At 34.3% G+C, this 18,523-nt stretch overlaps 2 protein-coding genes and 1 non-coding gene across 5 annotated transcripts; 1 reads left to right on the top strand and 2 right to left on the bottom strand.

Moving 5' to 3' along the window:
* The first annotated feature begins 221 nt into the window (after positions 1 to 221).
* TRNAT-UGU (transfer RNA threonine (anticodon UGU)) lies at positions 222 to 293 on the top strand. Its single transcript has one exon. It is a non-coding gene; the product is annotated as a tRNA-Thr (tRNA).
* Positions 294 to 596: 303 nt separating this feature from the next.
* Positions 597 to 4,291, bottom strand: LOC132275429 (serine/threonine-protein kinase-like protein ACR4). The gene has a single exon (XM_059776917.1). It carries the CDS (start codon positions 3,649 to 3,651, stop codon positions 865 to 867), a length of 2,787 nt encoding a protein of 928 aa, XP_059632900.1. The 5' UTR covers positions 3,652 to 4,291; the 3' UTR covers positions 597 to 864.
* A 4,930-nt stretch (positions 4,292 to 9,221) lies between these two features.
* Positions 9,222 to 17,035, bottom strand: LOC132275428 (uncharacterized). 3 transcript variants are annotated; one of them, XR_009470620.1, is made up of 9 exons: positions 16,697 to 17,035; positions 15,660 to 16,041; positions 15,457 to 15,544; positions 13,730 to 13,815; positions 13,488 to 13,566; positions 13,271 to 13,330; positions 10,040 to 10,186; positions 9,889 to 9,960; positions 9,222 to 9,789 (listed from the first exon to the last, which is right to left on the bottom strand). XR_009470620.1 is itself a non-coding variant. In XM_059776915.1 (9 exons), exons 2-9 carry the CDS (start codon positions 16,010 to 16,012, stop codon positions 9,687 to 9,689), a joined length of 963 nt encoding a protein of 320 aa, XP_059632898.1. In that variant the 5' UTR covers positions 16,013 to 16,041; positions 16,697 to 17,031; the 3' UTR covers positions 9,222 to 9,686. The 3 variants fall into 3 exon arrangements, 2 of the variants coding, with proteins under 2 accessions (XP_059632898.1, XP_059632899.1); XM_059776915.1 differs by having other exon boundaries at positions 10,065 to 10,186; positions 16,697 to 17,031; XM_059776916.1 differs by lacking the exons at positions 13,488 to 13,566; positions 13,730 to 13,815 and having other exon boundaries at positions 10,065 to 10,186; positions 16,697 to 17,032.
* Positions 17,036 to 18,523: the final 1,488 nt, after the last annotated feature.

Here is an 18,523-nt window from a genome sequence, read left to right as displayed (position 1 = left end):
TTCATGTAAATATAATTGAGATTGAATTCAAGTCAATGATGCAGGAGGTGGGAGAGTGACAAAATTAATTACGTAAAATAAAGTGAGGACGAGAGCAAAATTAGTTACGTAAAATAAAGTGAGGTAAGAGCGCGTGCAGAGCAAAAGACGAAACCGATGCCAACACTTTTGATGATTAAATGACCTTTGAAAACTTCTAATTAAAAGCGCAATGTCATCGAGCCCTTATAGCTCAGTGGTAGAGCGTCAGTCTTGTAAACTGAAGGTCCGCAGTTCGATCCTGCGTGAGGGCATTTTTTTTATTCTTTTCATATGCTAACATTTTGACAAAAATGCATCCTAAACTTCTGGTTCAAACTATCCACACTCCACTTGGGTGACTTTCTTTTCTGGGCTGACACAACTTTGAGCTTCCTTTTGCTCTTCAATCAGGTGTCATGACTGAATCGTACTAGATTAAAATGAATCTAAAATTCGATGCTAATCGAATCGATTTTAAAAACAACCAAATTAAACCTCGCAAAATGGTGTCCTGGGTACAAAAGAGCATCCAGCCCACATACATACAAATAATAGTCATCGAACACATCCGGAGCTCGTATAAAGAAGCAAATAAATTTCTAAGTACAAAATCTAATTATATAGAGAGTTGGAGACTAATCTTCCTGAAAGGTAAAAGAGCAAATTGTTACACTTAATTGATTGCACAAGAAAAATGAGCTCAAAGTCACACCAACAAAGCATTTGTGGCGGTAGAAATGGTGGTGGCAACTGGCAATAGAAAATTACATCCTTCCCATTTTTCCCTTTACATTTCTTCATCCAAGAAACTAAATACCCACCAATAATTTCGTCATTTCTTCTTCAAAATCTAATTTTGTGCTGTACGTACATGTTTTCTTGAGGAGAAGCAGGTCCAATCTCTTCTTCCAAACTTCTCAACCCATTCCCAACACTTCCAGTACCATTGCCCACATTTCTGGCTTCCAAGTTCTTCCCTTCGATGTCTGCCTCAGAAGCCGAGGACTTCCTCCTCTGTGAAGAAGAAGCAACGCTTGGAAAAGTGATCCACGAAGGAGCTCGAAACTCCAACCTTTGATCCTCACTTTCTAAGACATCGGTGGTTTCTGAGACTGACTGATTGGAAGATCTTTGAGAGGGCTTCTTATGCAATCTACTGCTTCCCAAAACCACCTCAGTTGGCAAAATTGGTTGCTCATCGCTTGGACCACCCATCAATTGTGCAAGTGCTCGCTCCAAAGCTGTCGTCACTATATCCATCGATGGCCTATCCTTTCCTCTCATTCTTACACATTTACAAGCCACATTTGCAATCCTTTTCAAAGCTTCAAGATCAGATGGGGGTTTCAAGACTGGATCCAGAATCGCTTGTATATCTCCGGCCTTGATCAAAGGAACTGCCCATTCAACTATATTTCCTTCTTCAAATTGCATATCAATGGCTTTCCTACCACTCACAATTTCTAGAAGTAAAACGCCAAAACTGTACACATCAGATTTGGTTGTAAGGTAGTGAAGCCTATAGTACTCAGGGTCAAGATATCCAAGAGTCCCTGCAGGTAGCTCGGCCAATGGGGAGCTACTGTTGGCAGGTCCCAACAAAGATAGACCAAAATCAGCTACTCTGGCATTTCGTTCTTCATCAATCAGAATGTTTGAAGACTTTATGTCTCGGTGAATCACAGGTGGGCAAGCATAACCATGCAAGTATTCAATTCCCCGAGCTGCTTGGACTGCAATGGTAACTCTCCTTACCCAATCTAATTGCTCCTTTAAGGCCATGTTCTTCCCATGGAGGTGTTGATGCAAAGAGCCATGAGCCATAAACTCGTAAACCAGAAGCCTCTCTCCACCTTCTTCGCAATAGCCAAGTAAATTGAGCAAATGGGCATGATTTAATCTAGAGAGTAGATCTAGCTCAGTGTGGAACTCATTTGAATTCTTCTTCATATCAGGAAACATTATAGCCCTTTTAACCGCAACAACTGTCCCATCCTTCAAGATCCCTTTGAAGACGCATGAAAAACTTCCCTTTCCCACTTGGGATTCTTCCTTAAACCCATCAGTGGCCTTTTCAAGTTCCTTGTAAGTAAACATATGAGCTCTCCTAATCTTAAGTTCATCCAAGTCAGACCAAGTTTTCCCACCATCTTTTTGGAAAGAACCATTCCCAGAATTAATTTTCTTGGATTTCATGTTTTTGGCTGAGCATCTACAGTTCCTTAACTTGTAGTGGACGTATAAAATTGCAGTCAAAGACACAACACTCACCAAGAAAACAACAAAGGCGATTTCTGCTATAATGACTGGCAATTGAAGTGACCCAAACCTTTGATTACTCTTTCCAGCCAATGCATTGGAATAAGAACAATTTGAGAAGCATTCAGCTGAGGCACAAATGGAACAGTTGAATTCACAGTGTCTATCTGCTGTTGAAGTGCATTCGGCTTTTTGGTACATTTCAGCAGGGCAACCACTGGTGCATGGCAAGCAAATGTGAGATCCAGGAGACTTGCAATATGCACTTCCATTGTTAAATTCATAGAAATGGGGCGCACAAGTACTGGGCTTGCAGAGACCAGGAGAAACGGCTATCGGTAGGGAGGAGGGAAACCCATCACCCCAACAAACAGGCAGGAGAGATTTCTCAGCAAGAACTCCACAAGTGAAGTAATCCCCAGCTGCAATCTCATAGAGCTTAATTCCATTGGGAGGTGGGGTACTTCTCTCAAATATAAAACCCCAACAAACCACCCCACGATCATAGCTCTTTATTCCACAAGCATGGAATCTACCTCCAACAACTGAAAGCATGGACACATTCGGAGCCAAGTCCACATTAACTTGACCAGAATGCACCACGGAGATCTCTTCTTCACAGTCCATGCTCCTTCCCCAACAAAACACCCTAGAATTCACCCCCTCTAAAATTCCACAAACATGAAACCCACCAGCTGCAATCTTTTGAAATCTCATTTCCTTGGGAATTAAGCTGATTACTCGGCTACTAGTCTCGTCACCCCAACAGAAAACACTTCTATTCTGAGAAAACAATCCACAGTTGAACTCAGAACCAGCTGAGATAGACTGGACCTGCCCATCAAACACATTGTTTGCAGTCATGTTATAACCCCAACAGTCGATGACAGAAGTGTTTCTGCGGCTTCCAATTAAGGGTTTTCTCAAACCACATAAATGGTGATCCCCAGCACTGATTTCCAAGTATTCAGACCCTCTAACCATGGGTTGAGGAACACCTATTTGAATAAAATCACTATTTCCCCAACAATAAGGTTGGTTTGAGTCCATTAAGAGGCCACAAACGAAGCCATTGCCGGCAGTTAGACCCTTAAAAGTATTATGAGCTGGAGTTGCATAGTTTATAACTGAATTTGATCCATAACAATTCACTAGATGTGACCCATCTGGTCTCAGACCACATAAAGCAGGACCATTCTCACCATATGAAATGGCAATGGAAGACATGGAACCTAGACCTAAAACCAACCCCCATAACTCAAAAAACGCTGCAAATATTATGGGAAGTTGTACAAGAAATCTAGGCTTCCCTCTGTCGATTTTCAGGATCCCAATAACAAAATCTCTTACCCAAAACCTCCAAATGTCCATTACACGAGAAAACCAAACCAACTATTCAAAATAAACCACAATGCCCACCAAAATCACTGAACAACAATGTGTGCTTGTACCTTGAATTTTCAGCAAGAAAATACTATTGCAAAATTAACATAAATAAACTTCCATGGCCAAACAGCACTATTGGAGGAACTTACCAAGACAAGAATCAAAAGGTTTCAACTTGAATAGGAACTAATTTCTGCAATATCAACCAAAATAAGATAAAACCCATGTGTCCGCTGTTTGTTTCTTCAATTCCCATGTCAGAAATTCAAGCTTCCCGGGCTCCTCCCACTGTTCAAAACAGAGCCTTCGTCTTCCACCCAAGAAACAGAGTTGGAAATCATCTGCAGACATTGAATCAAACAACGCACTAAGGATCGAACTTAATTGGTTCCTTTTAAGTTGATCATGGTACAGTACGGTCAGTACCTATTCACGGAAAAGGTTGTTTCTTTTATTTATTTCCTCTATGCTTTGGTTTGCAGAGTGTTGGTGGGCAAGTGAAGTGTTTTGGGTTGGGAAGGATTCATGGTTGGTTGGTTGGTTGCAGAGTTTTGCTATTTGCAGACTATGAATGAATGAATGGGTGATAACGGTGAATGCCGTCTATGAGAGAGCGAGAGCGAGAGAGGGGTCATTCATTAAATGCAATAAAACTAAAGGTTCTCACTACTACTTGCAAAGGGTAGGTGAATGCATTGAATTGGAAGTTAATGCATACTCACCTTTTCATGCCTGCATTTCTGCGCACATTTCCATTATTTCCATTTCCTTTTCGAGGAGTGCTAAACACAGTCTGCATATATGATTAGTTAAAAAATAAATTATAATTACTGTCTCTTTCTTAATTTTTTGAAATTTTAAAATTCTTAATTTTTTGAAATTTTAAAATTTTAACTTTAAGACCAAATTATTCTTTTAAATTATTTCTTATTTCTTTATACTTAATAAATTTCCTTCTTTCCTTTGTTATATATATTTAACTTTATAGTTTTCTTTTATTTTTAACAATTGTCTTCTTTTTTTTCTTTCTTTCCTGATTAGATATATATGGCTATACTTCATTATTTACTTTCTTTCTTTTTTTGCTCACTTGTCTTTTATATATATATATATTCCACCTTGATGGATTTTTTATTAGATTTTATGTAATTTAATTGAAATAACGGTATGAGATTGAATTTTAATTAAAGTAATATTATAAAATTTGAGTTTGAGTTAATACATGAAATAAGAAAAGTATGGTTTCCAATCTATTCATATATGGTTAACTACTATATATATATATATGAAATGAAAAAATTGAAAAAAGAAAAAGAAAAGGAAAGAAGCAATTAATTCACATAAATTTTTTACAGTGAGTAACCATTCACATGGTGAGCATATATCTATATATAGTTAAAAACAATTGAAAATAGAGAAAGAGATAAAAGAATACGGTAGGTAAGTAAAGAAGAATGAAGGTTATATATATGTGCATACGTACAAGTAGGATAGAATATATATATATATATATATATAAAAGGATAATTTGGTCTTAAAAGTTAAAGTTTTATAATTTAAAAAGAAAAAAAAAGAAGCATTAATTATAACTTCTATAATTAGGTTTTTCAACCAATTAGATGTGCGACTGTGAATGCACAGTCGCACAATGTTTAGCATTCCTCTTCCTTTTTATGCATTTTTTTTTTTTTTCCTAACTTGTTACCTTTTCCTTTCACCTAATTTTCTTTCCTCTGTTCAATTTTCTTAAATGTTTTTTTTTTTTTCTTTTATAAATAACTCAGGCATATATTTTGTGATGCTTGAATTCTCAAATTTTATTTTAAAAAATATAGAGACAGTTTTTTAATTACATTATTAAAATATATAAACTTTAAATTATCTTACTTTTAAATAGAGCTTCGAAATAGGCTTATATAGGCCCGTTTGGTAATTGTTTTTATTTATTATTTATCATTTAAGTTTAAATATAATGAGTGTTTATGTGTAATTTTGTTTATCGTTGAGTAATTGTTTTTGTTTATTGTTTATCATTTAAACTTAAATATAATGAGTGTTTATGTGTAGCTTTTGTTTATCAATAAACAGATATATTGTTTAGTAACGTAAAAATGTTTGTCTTATTTTAAAAACAATAAACAGAAAAACATGTTTGTTAACTTTAATCTATTTTTTTTTTTTTTTTAATTCAACATCAATTTCAAAATAATAATAAAAATTTCTATGAAGTGCTCAATTATTTTATTTATAATGGCTTTTAGGTAACAAATTGCTATTCCAATCAAAAAAAAAAAAAAAAAAAAAAAAAATTAGAAGGTACTCATAACTTAGGTAATATTTTAAGATATCCATTATAAAGACGAGTAATGATCTCTTACTCCCCATGAAACAAGAAAATTCATCTCCACTTTCTATAGTGACCATTAGATTTAATTTAACGGTCATTATAGAAACCTGTTTACATCATTTTCTTTTAATATAAAACCATTGTTACTATTTCTAATTTCTAAATTTAATATTTACCAATACTACTAATTACAATAATAAAAGGTAATTATCCCAAAAAAATTGAAACCTTCGGAAATCACATCTCTCAACCAAAAAATTACAAGAGACAAAAAATAATAATAATAATAATAAAATAATTAAAAAATAATATTTTAATCCATTAAATTTTATGCAGGTGAAGTGTTGTGTAGAAAAAAAATAAATTTTATTTTTATTTATATATATTTTTGAGTTGATGTTTCATATGTCATTAGTTTAATTTTCCTAATTTGAATAGGTATAATATGTATGATTATGACTATAATTTATTATTAAAATTGTTAAACAAACTTAGTGAATGGTTTGTGGCACTTTTGTAAGAATCTGAACTTATGATTAAAAGGAGACAAAGAAGATAAAGAACTTGCAAATTCAATTTGTATGGAGAAAGAGAAAATTCTCTTGTTGGTCATCTGTATGGAGAAAGAGAAAATACTATTGTAGGTTTTTGAAAGAGACTTATTTTCAAAGGTGAAGAGAAATCTATATATATATTTTTGAGTGATTACCTTTTATTGTTATAGTTAGTGGTTTGATAAATTTTAAATTTGGAAACTAAAAATAATATTGGTGGTTTTGTATTAAAAGGAAAGAATATAGGTGAGTTTCTATAGAGACCGTTCGATTAGATCTAATGGTCTCAATAAAAAGTGCGGATAAATTTTCTTACTCCACGGGGAGCAAGATATCACTACTCTTATAAAGACCTACCAAAATAATCTAAGAATGAAGCTTTGGATTTATTCTTATTATTCCGCTTGATATACAAATATAAGTTAATTGTTTGACTCACTTCCTTTCCGGCTAATATAAACCCTTTATATCTATGGTTAATTTCATTGACACTTTTTCAGTTTTGGCTAAATATCACATTAAAACAACTCTAAAAAATAACTATCACTTGATCCAATTTTACTCTTACTTTAAAATCGACAATTTTACTTTTATTTTTAAATTTATTTTAATCCAAAATATAAGTAAACTTAAAAAGACAAAATTGCTATTTCCATGACCAAAAAAAAATAATAATAATAATAAAAAAAATTAAACAACCAAACCCTACTTTGGACCGAGTCTTGCAGGTGCCTATTGTCAATACTACGGGCCTGTCTTAAAATATAACAACATCTTTTTAAGGAAGCAGCTATCTTTTCGTTCTCTACTAAAATAATATTTCCTATTCATTTCTTGCTTTTGTTCATTGTGTCTTGCTTGTTCCTTTACTTCTTCTCGTCTCGTGCATGTCAAAGAACCATCATATGAACGAAATAACTATAAAATTTGTGAAAGAAACAACTATATCAAGAAATATAGATCCTAGTTTACATTATATTTTATTCTCTTCTTTTTTGTATGGATTATTTTCTTCATATATATATATATATATATATATATATATATGTATATATATATATTTTCATAATGAAACAAGATGGGTTTTAAGCAGTAAAATTGAAAGATGACTTTGCTCTCTATATTTCCTTTCTCTTCTTGAAATTTTTATTTTTTTAAGAAATATATGAACAATAAAATTGAAAGATTGGTTTGCTTTCTGTACCACAAATAATGAAAAGCAATCAAGATTTGCTTAGAGTAGGACGAATAATAAAGCTTAAGAAATAAAAGGTTGAAAAACAAAATTATTAACAAAAATCATATATGCTCGAGAAATGTAATGAAAAGTCTTCATATTTCAATGTTAAATATAAAGTTATCAAATATCAAATAAAACAAAACATAAGCTTAAATAATAGAGAGCAACCAAGATTTGCTTAGAGTAGGACAAATAATAAGGTTAAGAGATAAAAGGTTGAAAAGCAAAATTATTAACAAAAAGCCCAGTAATGGGTATGATGCCCAGTAATTGACTACGGCCTTTTGTCAGCATGTGAATTTAAAAAGCCCACTTTGTTATAAAAGACAAATCTCAAAAACAAACGTTACAGAGGACCAATAATTGAATACATCTAATGTAGGAGACTGACTTTGCCTCTAACACTCTTCCTGTTGTTCAGTTGCTTATCAGCCTAATTTTTTAGCTAAAATCTACTAACATTAAGGTTGAAAATTAGTATTTGCAATTTGTGAGGGGCGGTCTAGCTGTATAAGGAATTAACTCTGTTGATTTATTATTTATATTTGTTATATAATAGTTAATTGTTTGTTGGTCCCATCAGTCAAATAAAAACTAATTAAAAATTATTTGATTAGGCAATTCACTGTATGTAAGTATCACTACCAGTTGGTAAATAAATAAATAAATAAATATATATATATATATATATATATATATAATTTGTGGGGCCACCCCATTAATGCATATCATGGGTCCTTCCATAAAATAAAAATAAAAATAAAAAATTATTTTAATTGTTAAGAGCAATTTCAAAATTATAAAAGTACTACTTAAACACTATTTTTTTTCTCCCTTATCTTTCCATTTTTGGAGAGATATAAAATGAGGGATAAGGAGTGATATTTATCCATCCCTATCTCTCTCTATCCTTTCTTTTTTTCTCTTTTTAAACCACCCAAACACAAATCATATTTTTTTTTTTTTTTTTTTTTTTTTTTTTTTTTTCTGCCCCTCCAAATCATTCCATCCAAAAGCACTCTCAAGGATTAGATTGTTGGAAAGTCCAACACAATGTTACAAGAATAACCAGATAATTTTTATGTGAAGACATATTAAGCTTTGAAAACTCACTTATCACTGGTTAACTAGTAACAATGTCTCGAATGGAATCACCCAAATAGGAGAAAGCCCAAGTGCATTACGTCTCAAAAACTGTTCAATCCTCATCCCAATTCCCACAATATAAAGCTGGTCTCAATTTGGTCAACCCAAATTATTATGAGCATGCATTTTGATATTTCCACAAGACACTTCTTATGAAGAATCAACAAAACTAAATTTATCAATGCACTTTTAGCTCAAATCAGATATCAGTATGCATGTGCAATGTCTCAAAAGCATGCTATATGATTCCTTCCAAACTCAATCAAAAAGTTGCTGTGTCTCATACTCCATGAGAACATTGAACAATAACTGCTCTCTACAAATGAAATGCTAGCTTACAAGAATGCCAAGTTTCTTTGAGTACCATGATAAAATAAAAGCAAATAAATTCACCAATTCTAAAATAAAATTAAGCTTGACAATGATTCAATTTTACTAAATACAATTCCTTGATACTGACTATGAGTAATTTCGACAGTAGTATGTGTGTAAGACTTGATGTTTCTTCGCATAGGAAAAAAAATAAAAAATTGCTCATCAACTGGAGGTGATCCTGTGGATTTTGCTCGACGAGAGCATTTCTACCATATTCAGCTTTTGCTGACCCCAAGTAGTTGGAAAACAGCTTTGTTGAGTTTCGGTTTCATTTCATATTTTTTATACTTGTATTCATGGTAAGGGCTTCTCATACCCTCCTCTTCTTCCAAAGGCTTTGTTGAGTTGCAATCTCAATTCAGATATTGAAGTACTTGTATCCAAAGTCAGGGCTTGTCATCCCCTCTTCCCAATCACCCATGCGGCGACCGCCAAAAACTACCTGTTGAATGCCCACATATCTGACAACAAAAGGAAAATTAAACCAAGCTAATATTCTGAATTAATGATAGATTTCCATGTTTCAGTGACTGTTAAGAAGTCTGTATGGGAAGTCTTACTCTGAGCTCAATACAGTTAGACAGTTGAGGAGTACATCGATGGCAAAGAAATCAGACGTACCAAGATCCACCCTGTCACATGGTATCCTTATTAGTATGCTCTTCTGTGAACAAAATATAGCAATAAAGAATGTGATACGATATTCACTACCACAGAGAAATGCGAAAACACATACCAAACCCGGCCCCAGTTGTCCTGAAACTCAACGTTACTAATATCATGGAATGATGATGGCATCACTTTAAAACCCTTATCTGCATCATAGAGAGGATCGTACTCCATTGATGAATTCGCCAACTGCAAAGCACACAATATTAGCTTTTCCATTGTTACTGCTATAAGTAGAACGAAAACCATAATTACAATGACAAGAGAAAGCATGAAATTTCCATTTCTAAACAATTCCATCAAGCCGGAAGGATGCCACAATATGGAAACTGCTCTAACATCAGACATAAGGGAATACATGACTACTTAAAAATAAATTCAATCCAGTTTTTTTTGTGTTCTAATCTTTAGACATAACGTGTCACCCACAGCCTGTTAATCATTAAGATGGAACTCTTTATAAACAATTATATTATAAATTGAAATTTACTAATACTGTGAATCTACAATACAAGTCCATCTGTTGGTAAAACTATTGTACATAAAAAGGGTAAAGAATAAAAATATCTTTCTTTGATTCATCATGACATGTTGAAATTTTATATGAGAAGGATGGAGGACAACAGAAAGAAAAAGCATAATATCATGATCTCCTTCTCCTCTTCATTTCCTCCCAATTTCTTGGCAACCAAACAGAGCATTGGGAAATATGCAAGGGCAGTTTGTTAAAAATTTAAGATTGTACTCATTACTAGTTTAACGAAGATTAATTTCCTTACTCTCTTCTTATTCAAATGACTTGAATTATATTTCACTAGAGCAAGAAAGTGGCCAGTACCCAGTGCCAATCTTGCCTAAGCGGGGTGCTACGAGGGGAAAATGAAGACAGGCCTATAGTAAGAGAATCAGGTGAATATTATACATAATTCTCTCATCAAGCATATGTAACCACAAATAATCTCACTTGATTCAGCTATTCATAAATTATTCTAAATATAGCTAATATTACAAATAATTTCTGACTAACAAACTCTCTAAATTGTTCCCAATAATTTAGGGCCAATACATGCTTCTCATGCTTTACCTTCTCCTACTCCATCCACGAAAATATCCCACAATATACCAGAATTCAAGGCAGAAGTACCTTTTTAATTCTTTTACGAATACCAAATTTGTTAGGAAGAGGCAAGACGACTGGAGGCACAAGTCAAGAACACATAAAATAACAAAACTGGCAGCAACAAGAAACAACTGACTATAAACACGACTCTATCAAGAGATTTTACAAGACGATATCCTTTTGTCGATCCCCTAATACAGATCCAGCTTCAAGAGACAACATTTGCCCCCACAATCATCTAGCAAGACCACAATGCTTCTCCATCAAAGACTTTTTATTTATTTACTATTGTTTCCTAAGGTTCTCCAAAATATATATATATATATATATGACCCATTTTCTCTTGCGGGTTGTGGAGCCTATTTAGTACTCTCTTGTAGCCCGATATATAAGAGCGCTTTGGGTTTGGAGTGGGACAACGAGAGAACACTGAAATCACAGGAACGAGAGTGAGAGTGAGAGTGAGAGCAAGAGCGAGAGCTAGGGTTTGGGGGCTGAAACTTGTAATCTCATGTTTTTCGCATAATGAAATCTTTCGCCGGATCTTCACCATGGACATAGCTCAGCTTTTGGGTGAACCACGCAAATCTTTGTGTTTTTTGTGTGGGGCGTGTTTGTTTTTCTGTCATGATTTGTTCTTGTTTCGCTGCGTTCGTCATAATATCATCGCTGGCAGAAAGTTCGTCTACCATCCTTTTCCCAACTTTTTTTATTTTTATTTTTCAGTTACTTCCTAAAATTCCAATGCTTTACCAGAGCTAATATTTCCTCAAACCTAAATTTGTGGATAGTCCACAATGCATGCTTAAGTATTCTTGTTTCTAAGAAATTAAGTGCTTTCCTTTACTCCACAATTGCAAATTTAGGTATAACCGACTGCGAAAGCAGAAAACAGATGCTGCTTGTTGTTGACTTTCAGCAGTCTATTCGGCTCTATGAAACTGAATTCTTCTCACAGGACTTTCTGCTGGAAAATCCTAAGGGTTGAAAGAAAACAGCGGTCACTGTAACTCAAGAGATTTTGGAGTGTATGAAATATCCATAGAAGACTAGCATGCAGGTCTCATAGCAAGCCTTGAATTTGAGCTCCATATATCCACTTCCTAATTTTTATCTTTACAGATAGGTAGGTTGAATCTCTTCCATTCTCCCTCTATTTATCCTTTACTAAGTTCATCCTTGGGGAAAAACGTTGCTTTAATTCCCTCTCGGTGAATAGTCTTAATTTCCTCTCTTCCCTCCTGTGGAGCCCCTACAGACATAAAGGTTCTAAAGGCTCCACTTGACTGGCTCTAAGTCAATGAATATCTCCTTCCCTCCCACTTTCATGTTCAAGGGTTGTAAGTATAGATAAATTTCCTAGAGGTAAGTAAAGGATTTGCTTCTGGCCTTCTGCTCTAGTAGAAAAGTTAATCTTCTCTTTCCTTTACTAGGAATAGACAAGTCTCACTCTTTTTTTTTTTTGATAAGTAAAAAATTTTATAAAAAAAAAACGCTCAAAAGGGGAGCGGAACCCAAGAAAATACAAAAGACCACAAAGGCCTCAAGCCTTCAAAGAGGCTAAAAAATCAACTACTTCCTCCAAAGAACTATGATCTCTTCCTGAAACCCAACAAAAAAGAGTAGAAATAATCGAGAATTTAAGCACCGAAATCGACAAAGCCTTTCCTTCAAAGAATCTCCTATTCCTTTCAAGCCATAAACACCACCACACACAAAGCGGCGTAGCCCTCCACGCATCCTGACTGAGAGCCCCCACAGGGCAACCTCTCCACGCCTCAATCAACCCTCTAGCAGATCCAGGCATAACCCAAGAAACACCAAAAAAGCCAAGCATCAAAACCCAACACTGTCTAGCCAAAGGGCAATGAATAAGAAGGTGATTCACAGACTCCTCATCACTAAGACACATAGAGCAAGGTCTCACTCTTGCCCTTAATAGGAATCCAGAAGCAGAGGTCAGCTTGTTTTAAGACTCACTAGACAGAAGGCAACACAAAAGTTGATTGCTAAAATAACAATGCACGAAACAATTATGATCAAACTAGAAGTTGAAGAATCAAGTTACCCAAAAAAATTTATGCAAAAATAACAACATGACAAACTTATTGTGACAATTAAACAAAATAATACACAATAATTTATGAACAAACCTGCAGATTTGAAGAATTGAAGGCACCCAAACGGCCCATGACATACCATGACTGAATAACCTGATGTGTAAGAAACTAAAATTGTGTAAATGTAACAAATATTACCAGCCATACAAAGGAAAAAATGCTGAACATTTTTTCACATCTAAATTTTGATAAATGAAACAATAAAAACAAGAACTCATAACTGGTAGCAAGAACCAGAAAATCTACATACACTACCAATAAGGTCAACATCTTGATCAGATGGTGATCCATATAACTCAAACCATATGTAGGAATCGACAGGATTGAAGCTGTAAAGAAACAAACATCAGCAACAACAAATGCTTCATATCTCCAGCAGATAAATGAGGCCTTAACCCAATAAGAGAGATATTTATACAAGTATAACACACACATACACGCACAGAGGGGGATAGAGATAGAGAGGGAACAAATAAATGTGAGGTTAATTACTCTCTAAAGCTGACTTTGAAAGCAAGAACAGAGCCTGTTTTAGACTTGCGAAAATCTCGACCCTTCGTTCGAACCCTTTCTTCAACCTATGAAAAGTCCAACAAACATATTATAGATCTTCCACACAACATAGTTCAAAGATAGGATGCGCTGCAATATTATAGGAAACTTTTTACAATTTATGGCCATTTCTTAAATTATTGACTTCAATATAGTGTAATCCTATTGTTCTTATGCTTCCAATAAAATTGTAGTGTATCAGGATAAAATAAAAGCATCACTATTCACCATCTGGAAAGAGGGTTACCATCTTTGAACATGACCGCAATGTTTTAGGAAAGATTTTATGAGTTACAGCAGCTTCTTAAATTCTTTGACTTAAATACAGTTTAATCTTACGTCTATACAGACCGCCAACAAAATTGCAGTGTATCGGCATAAAATAAAAAGCATCATGATTTACCATCTGGCATCTACTAAGACTATCTGGTATGTGAATTTTATAAAAATCAATATGTTTATTAGGTTTCAAGCATCCAAGATGTCATTTAACAAAATATTCCCAAAATTTTGACCATCCAGCATGTCCGTCCTTTTCTGCTTGAAATAAATGATGATATTGTCAAAGCCAATTTCTTGCACACTTGATCTACTAAGATATACCCAACATATTGTACTCAATTTTGTTAGTATTGCCATGAACAATACATGCTAAGGATGTGAAAGCTAAGCTTTAAAGTTTAAACTTAATTTGTGGACACTTAGATGATCTGACAAGGGGTGCGTCCAATTATCTAGCAGATCAGTAACTTGAATTCATTCCGAGAGATTATTTGATGGCTGTTAGACCAAGAATATATTAGGCAATATGTTAAGTTTCACTATTTGAAAGATTTACCAAACTTCACTAAATAGAGCTTTCATTTAGGTAACATATTAGTTGATTCAAACAACTTAGAGTGGGGCCTTGATCATCATCCAGCAACTCAAATTCTTCTTGTGTTTTAACTTGATAACAATTTAAGATGATAAAATATGGTCAAAAAGTAGCCATCTAACAACTATTGGAAGAGAGAAGTGCTAAGAAGAAGAAAAAAAAAACTATATGTGGCATCATTATAAGGAAATAGCAATTTGCTTTAATAGAATGGAAATTATTCAGTAAAGTTCAACCACATGGATTTGGTCTAATCCACTTGGTAATCACTTGATCTGAACTGATATAATAGGGTCATCATACAATATGATCACAAAAAGTATTCAGTTGAGTTATTCTTCTATTACTAATTACAGATAATGTTTACATCCAGAAACTCCCCACTGCAAAGTAGCTAATCTGGTACCTAGATGTTAATTTCTGGCAGAAAAGTAGCTAATCTGGCAGGTGTCACTGGCTTATTTTTTCTATTTGTAATTGATTGTAACCAATCATGCTTCTTTCAGCCTTGAATATTTCTCATATAACCTACTTATCATAATACATCTCATAAAACCCCACTGCAAAAAGTAAATGGTCTTCATCATTGAAATTGCTAAGTTATTGAATTCAAAATGATGCATAAACCAATTAAAGAATCATAATGAAATTATAAATTTAAGTTCTGTTTGCTGAGGCTCATTTCCCAATGCACCCTTAACTAAACAAGATTAAAAGAAGTACAAGAAGCATGATAGGTTCTGCCGATAATGATACTATACGAAAGGGGATGCAGTGAACGGTGCATTACCCTTTTCCTCATTAGCTCAGGATTCCCAATGCTATCACCAAGAACAGCCCGGAGTTCAGCATCATTTTTGCAAGCATCTTCCAGGACTCTGCATGCAATTCAATCCACATAAAGAAAATGAAAATTGCTCCAGGATGAAAATTAATAGTCAAGATGTAATTGAACAATCATTTAAACGGTAATAGAGAGAGAGGGAGAGAGACTTGGCCCAAGTAGGATAATTGTGAAGACGGTCATATTCACGTTTTCTCTTCTCCTCTCGAATCTTGAGCAATCTTCGTCCCCTGGCAGTCGTACCGGACCCTTTGGCAGCTTTTCCATTCAAAATTCCACAGCTGCTGGTACTAGTGATGGTATCAATGTCTTTACCAAAATCATCATTGTTATCATTAGATGGTGATAATGCTGCTACGAGGAGTAGTTTATTCCGTGAGGACTTCATACTGAATGCCCCGTAATAACTGGTAGAAATCATATTGTTTTGGGGGGATATTGCCAGAAACTGCGCTGCTAATAGAGGACAAGAGACCAAGGGCTTCCATAGCAGGGCCTCCATAGCATTGAGAGCTTCACTAATCTCCAAATCTTTGACAAAAGACAAAAAGAAACAGACTTTTTGAATTCTGTGAGGGAAGAAGATAGATCCTTATCCCACTAAATCCCTAAGGATAGCAATAAATCCTAATTAATGTGACATGAGATTGAGAGATATTTCAGACTGTAAACCCTCTTTGTGTACCTAGAGATGAAAACAAGAATGCAAGCCCAGACTAAAAGAAGCAATTTGATAGTAGTTCGCTGTGATGCTATGTTTGGAAGCACCAAATCAGCGCCTTGGAATTGGAAGAAATTCAGTAAACTGAATTACAAAGACTTGAAAGCCAGCCCATCTCTGCCTTTTTTTTAAATGAGTAAAAGACAGCCCTCTCTATCTAGTTGATTATATGACAGTTTGAGCCAATCATTTTCCCATTCTCAATTCTTATCTAAGCGAAAAGATACTAATAGAAAGTTATATTCAAGACCCAAAAACACTGTACAAGAAATTCCTAAAAAAAATGTTTCTAAGAAGGCTAAGAAGCCAACCAATTTAGTGACACAAGGCTGAGTTGATTGATTCAGCATAACAAATGCCATAATAAACAAATCCTCACACACAAAACACAGTCATCAAAATACCGAAGGAAGCAACTTTCAACATAAAAGTAAACGCACAGAACAAATAAATCGAGCTCATTACCTGCTTCAACACATAGTAGCTAAACGAGATAAAAACCCAATTAAACCCAGTCCGCTCAAGCTCTCTGTGTTCAAGCTCAGTGAACACAGACACGCACAGAGAGAGAAGGGCGTAAAGTAGGTAGTGAAATGCGCTGCGAGATTGATAGCTTGAGTTGAGAGTCCTTCGAGAGCCAGCTTGCTTGGGAGTTCAGGAGAGAGAAAGAGGGGGTGTAACAGGATAGACTGTGTTTTTCCTTTACAATTCCTTTGGAAGCGAAAGAAAAGGAGGGAGAGAAGTGAGTTGGAGAACGAAAAAGGAAATGGATTATTAACCCTCCAGTTTGTCTTTTGATTTCCTCGTAAAAACCAAAAAAAAATATATATATATATAAGAGAAAAAAAAACAAAGAAAAAAGAAAAGAAAAAAAAAAAGAGATAATTTATAATGTTTTTCTTCAATATTATACTACACAAAAAAGATAAATAACTAAAATTTTAGTACTTCGTAAAACTGCGAAGGTTGGTTGGGTCCAGGTGAAGGATTGTTAACCCGACCCGTTATCCGGGGTCTACTGCACTGAAACCCAATTATCCCTCTCGATTCTTGGGGTTTATGCGTCTCTTCCAAAATTCACTCAAATCGACCGACGACGACTCCTTCATTCAACTATTGACAACTTTCCGGCGGAGATCACAACCAGGTATTCTAAGTATTCAACTTTCATTTACCACATCTATCACTATCACTATCACTATCATTCATTCGGAGTATTCAATATCTTCGCCTTTCTCATCCCTTACTATCTCTATATACGCACACGTTCGTTTAAGTTTATCTACCACTACCTACATACATACATACATATATATATATATATATAGACACACACACACACACACACAGGCATGTCAAAGTTTTTGTTTGTTAAAGATTATATTAAAACACCATTCTAGCTAATTCAGTCTTACAAATTTAACTTTCTCAATTTGAATACAAACTAGAAAGTGTGTTTCAAAAGATGATGGACTATGATACAAAATGGTCTAATATCTAGTGGATTTTTTTTTTCTTTCAAATTCCAGTGTTTTACTTCTTTTTTTATTTTAAAAATTTTTCGTATTCACTTTTTTATGTATATGCATTAGTGCTGTTATTGTATCAGCTCATGTTAGGAACTATAAGCCTCGAAGAGGAGATCCACGGGGACCCGTTGATCAATTAATAGCATATAGATCCGTTTATTCAACACAGTTCTTATATATCCAGTTTTACTTTGATAAAGTGCATAAGAAATAGCCTAATTTGCCTTAGAAGAGAAGGTATATCAGTTTACCTTTTCTGTCCGTAGCTTACCAATTTGTGTGGTGCGTTCAGTTATCCATTTTTTTTTTTTTTGTGGCTTAACATTTGAGTTTTACATTCATACAAGGATATTTAGCTTTAATCCGGTTCTACTAGGCTTTGATATCATGGTATGCAAGTGAACATGTTTTTTGTTTGATTCAGCTTTGACAAACTTGATTGTATTTGGAACCCCCAATATTTTTCTGGAGCTCTTATTCTCTGTTTTTATGTGATTGATCACCGTAAAAAATAATGAAATCAATCACAGCATACGGAAACAGTGTCTTCTGGCCCTTTTTTAAAAGCAAAGAAAAAAAAAAAAAGTATGAAGACGTTTGGTTTTGGAGGGAAATAAAGACCCAATTAGGCAGCAAAATTATTTGTATTGAGACGATGGTTGTAAAGCACATTTCCATTCTTTAAGAAAGCCATGTAGGAAATTTGGCTAATCTAAGAATATTAGTTCACAATAAGATGCATATAAGAAACTTTGTTGTGTTA

The sequence above is a fragment of the Cornus florida genome, unplaced genomic scaffold (genome assembly GCF_030987335.1).
Source record: "Cornus florida cultivar Cherokee Brave unplaced genomic scaffold, ASM3098733v1 CherokeeBrave_3.0.0_Hap2_Chr09, whole genome shotgun sequence".
Classification (NCBI taxonomy): Eukaryota; Viridiplantae; Streptophyta; class Magnoliopsida; order Cornales; family Cornaceae; genus Cornus; species Cornus florida.
This window is presented reverse-complemented; position numbering and strand designations above follow the sequence as displayed.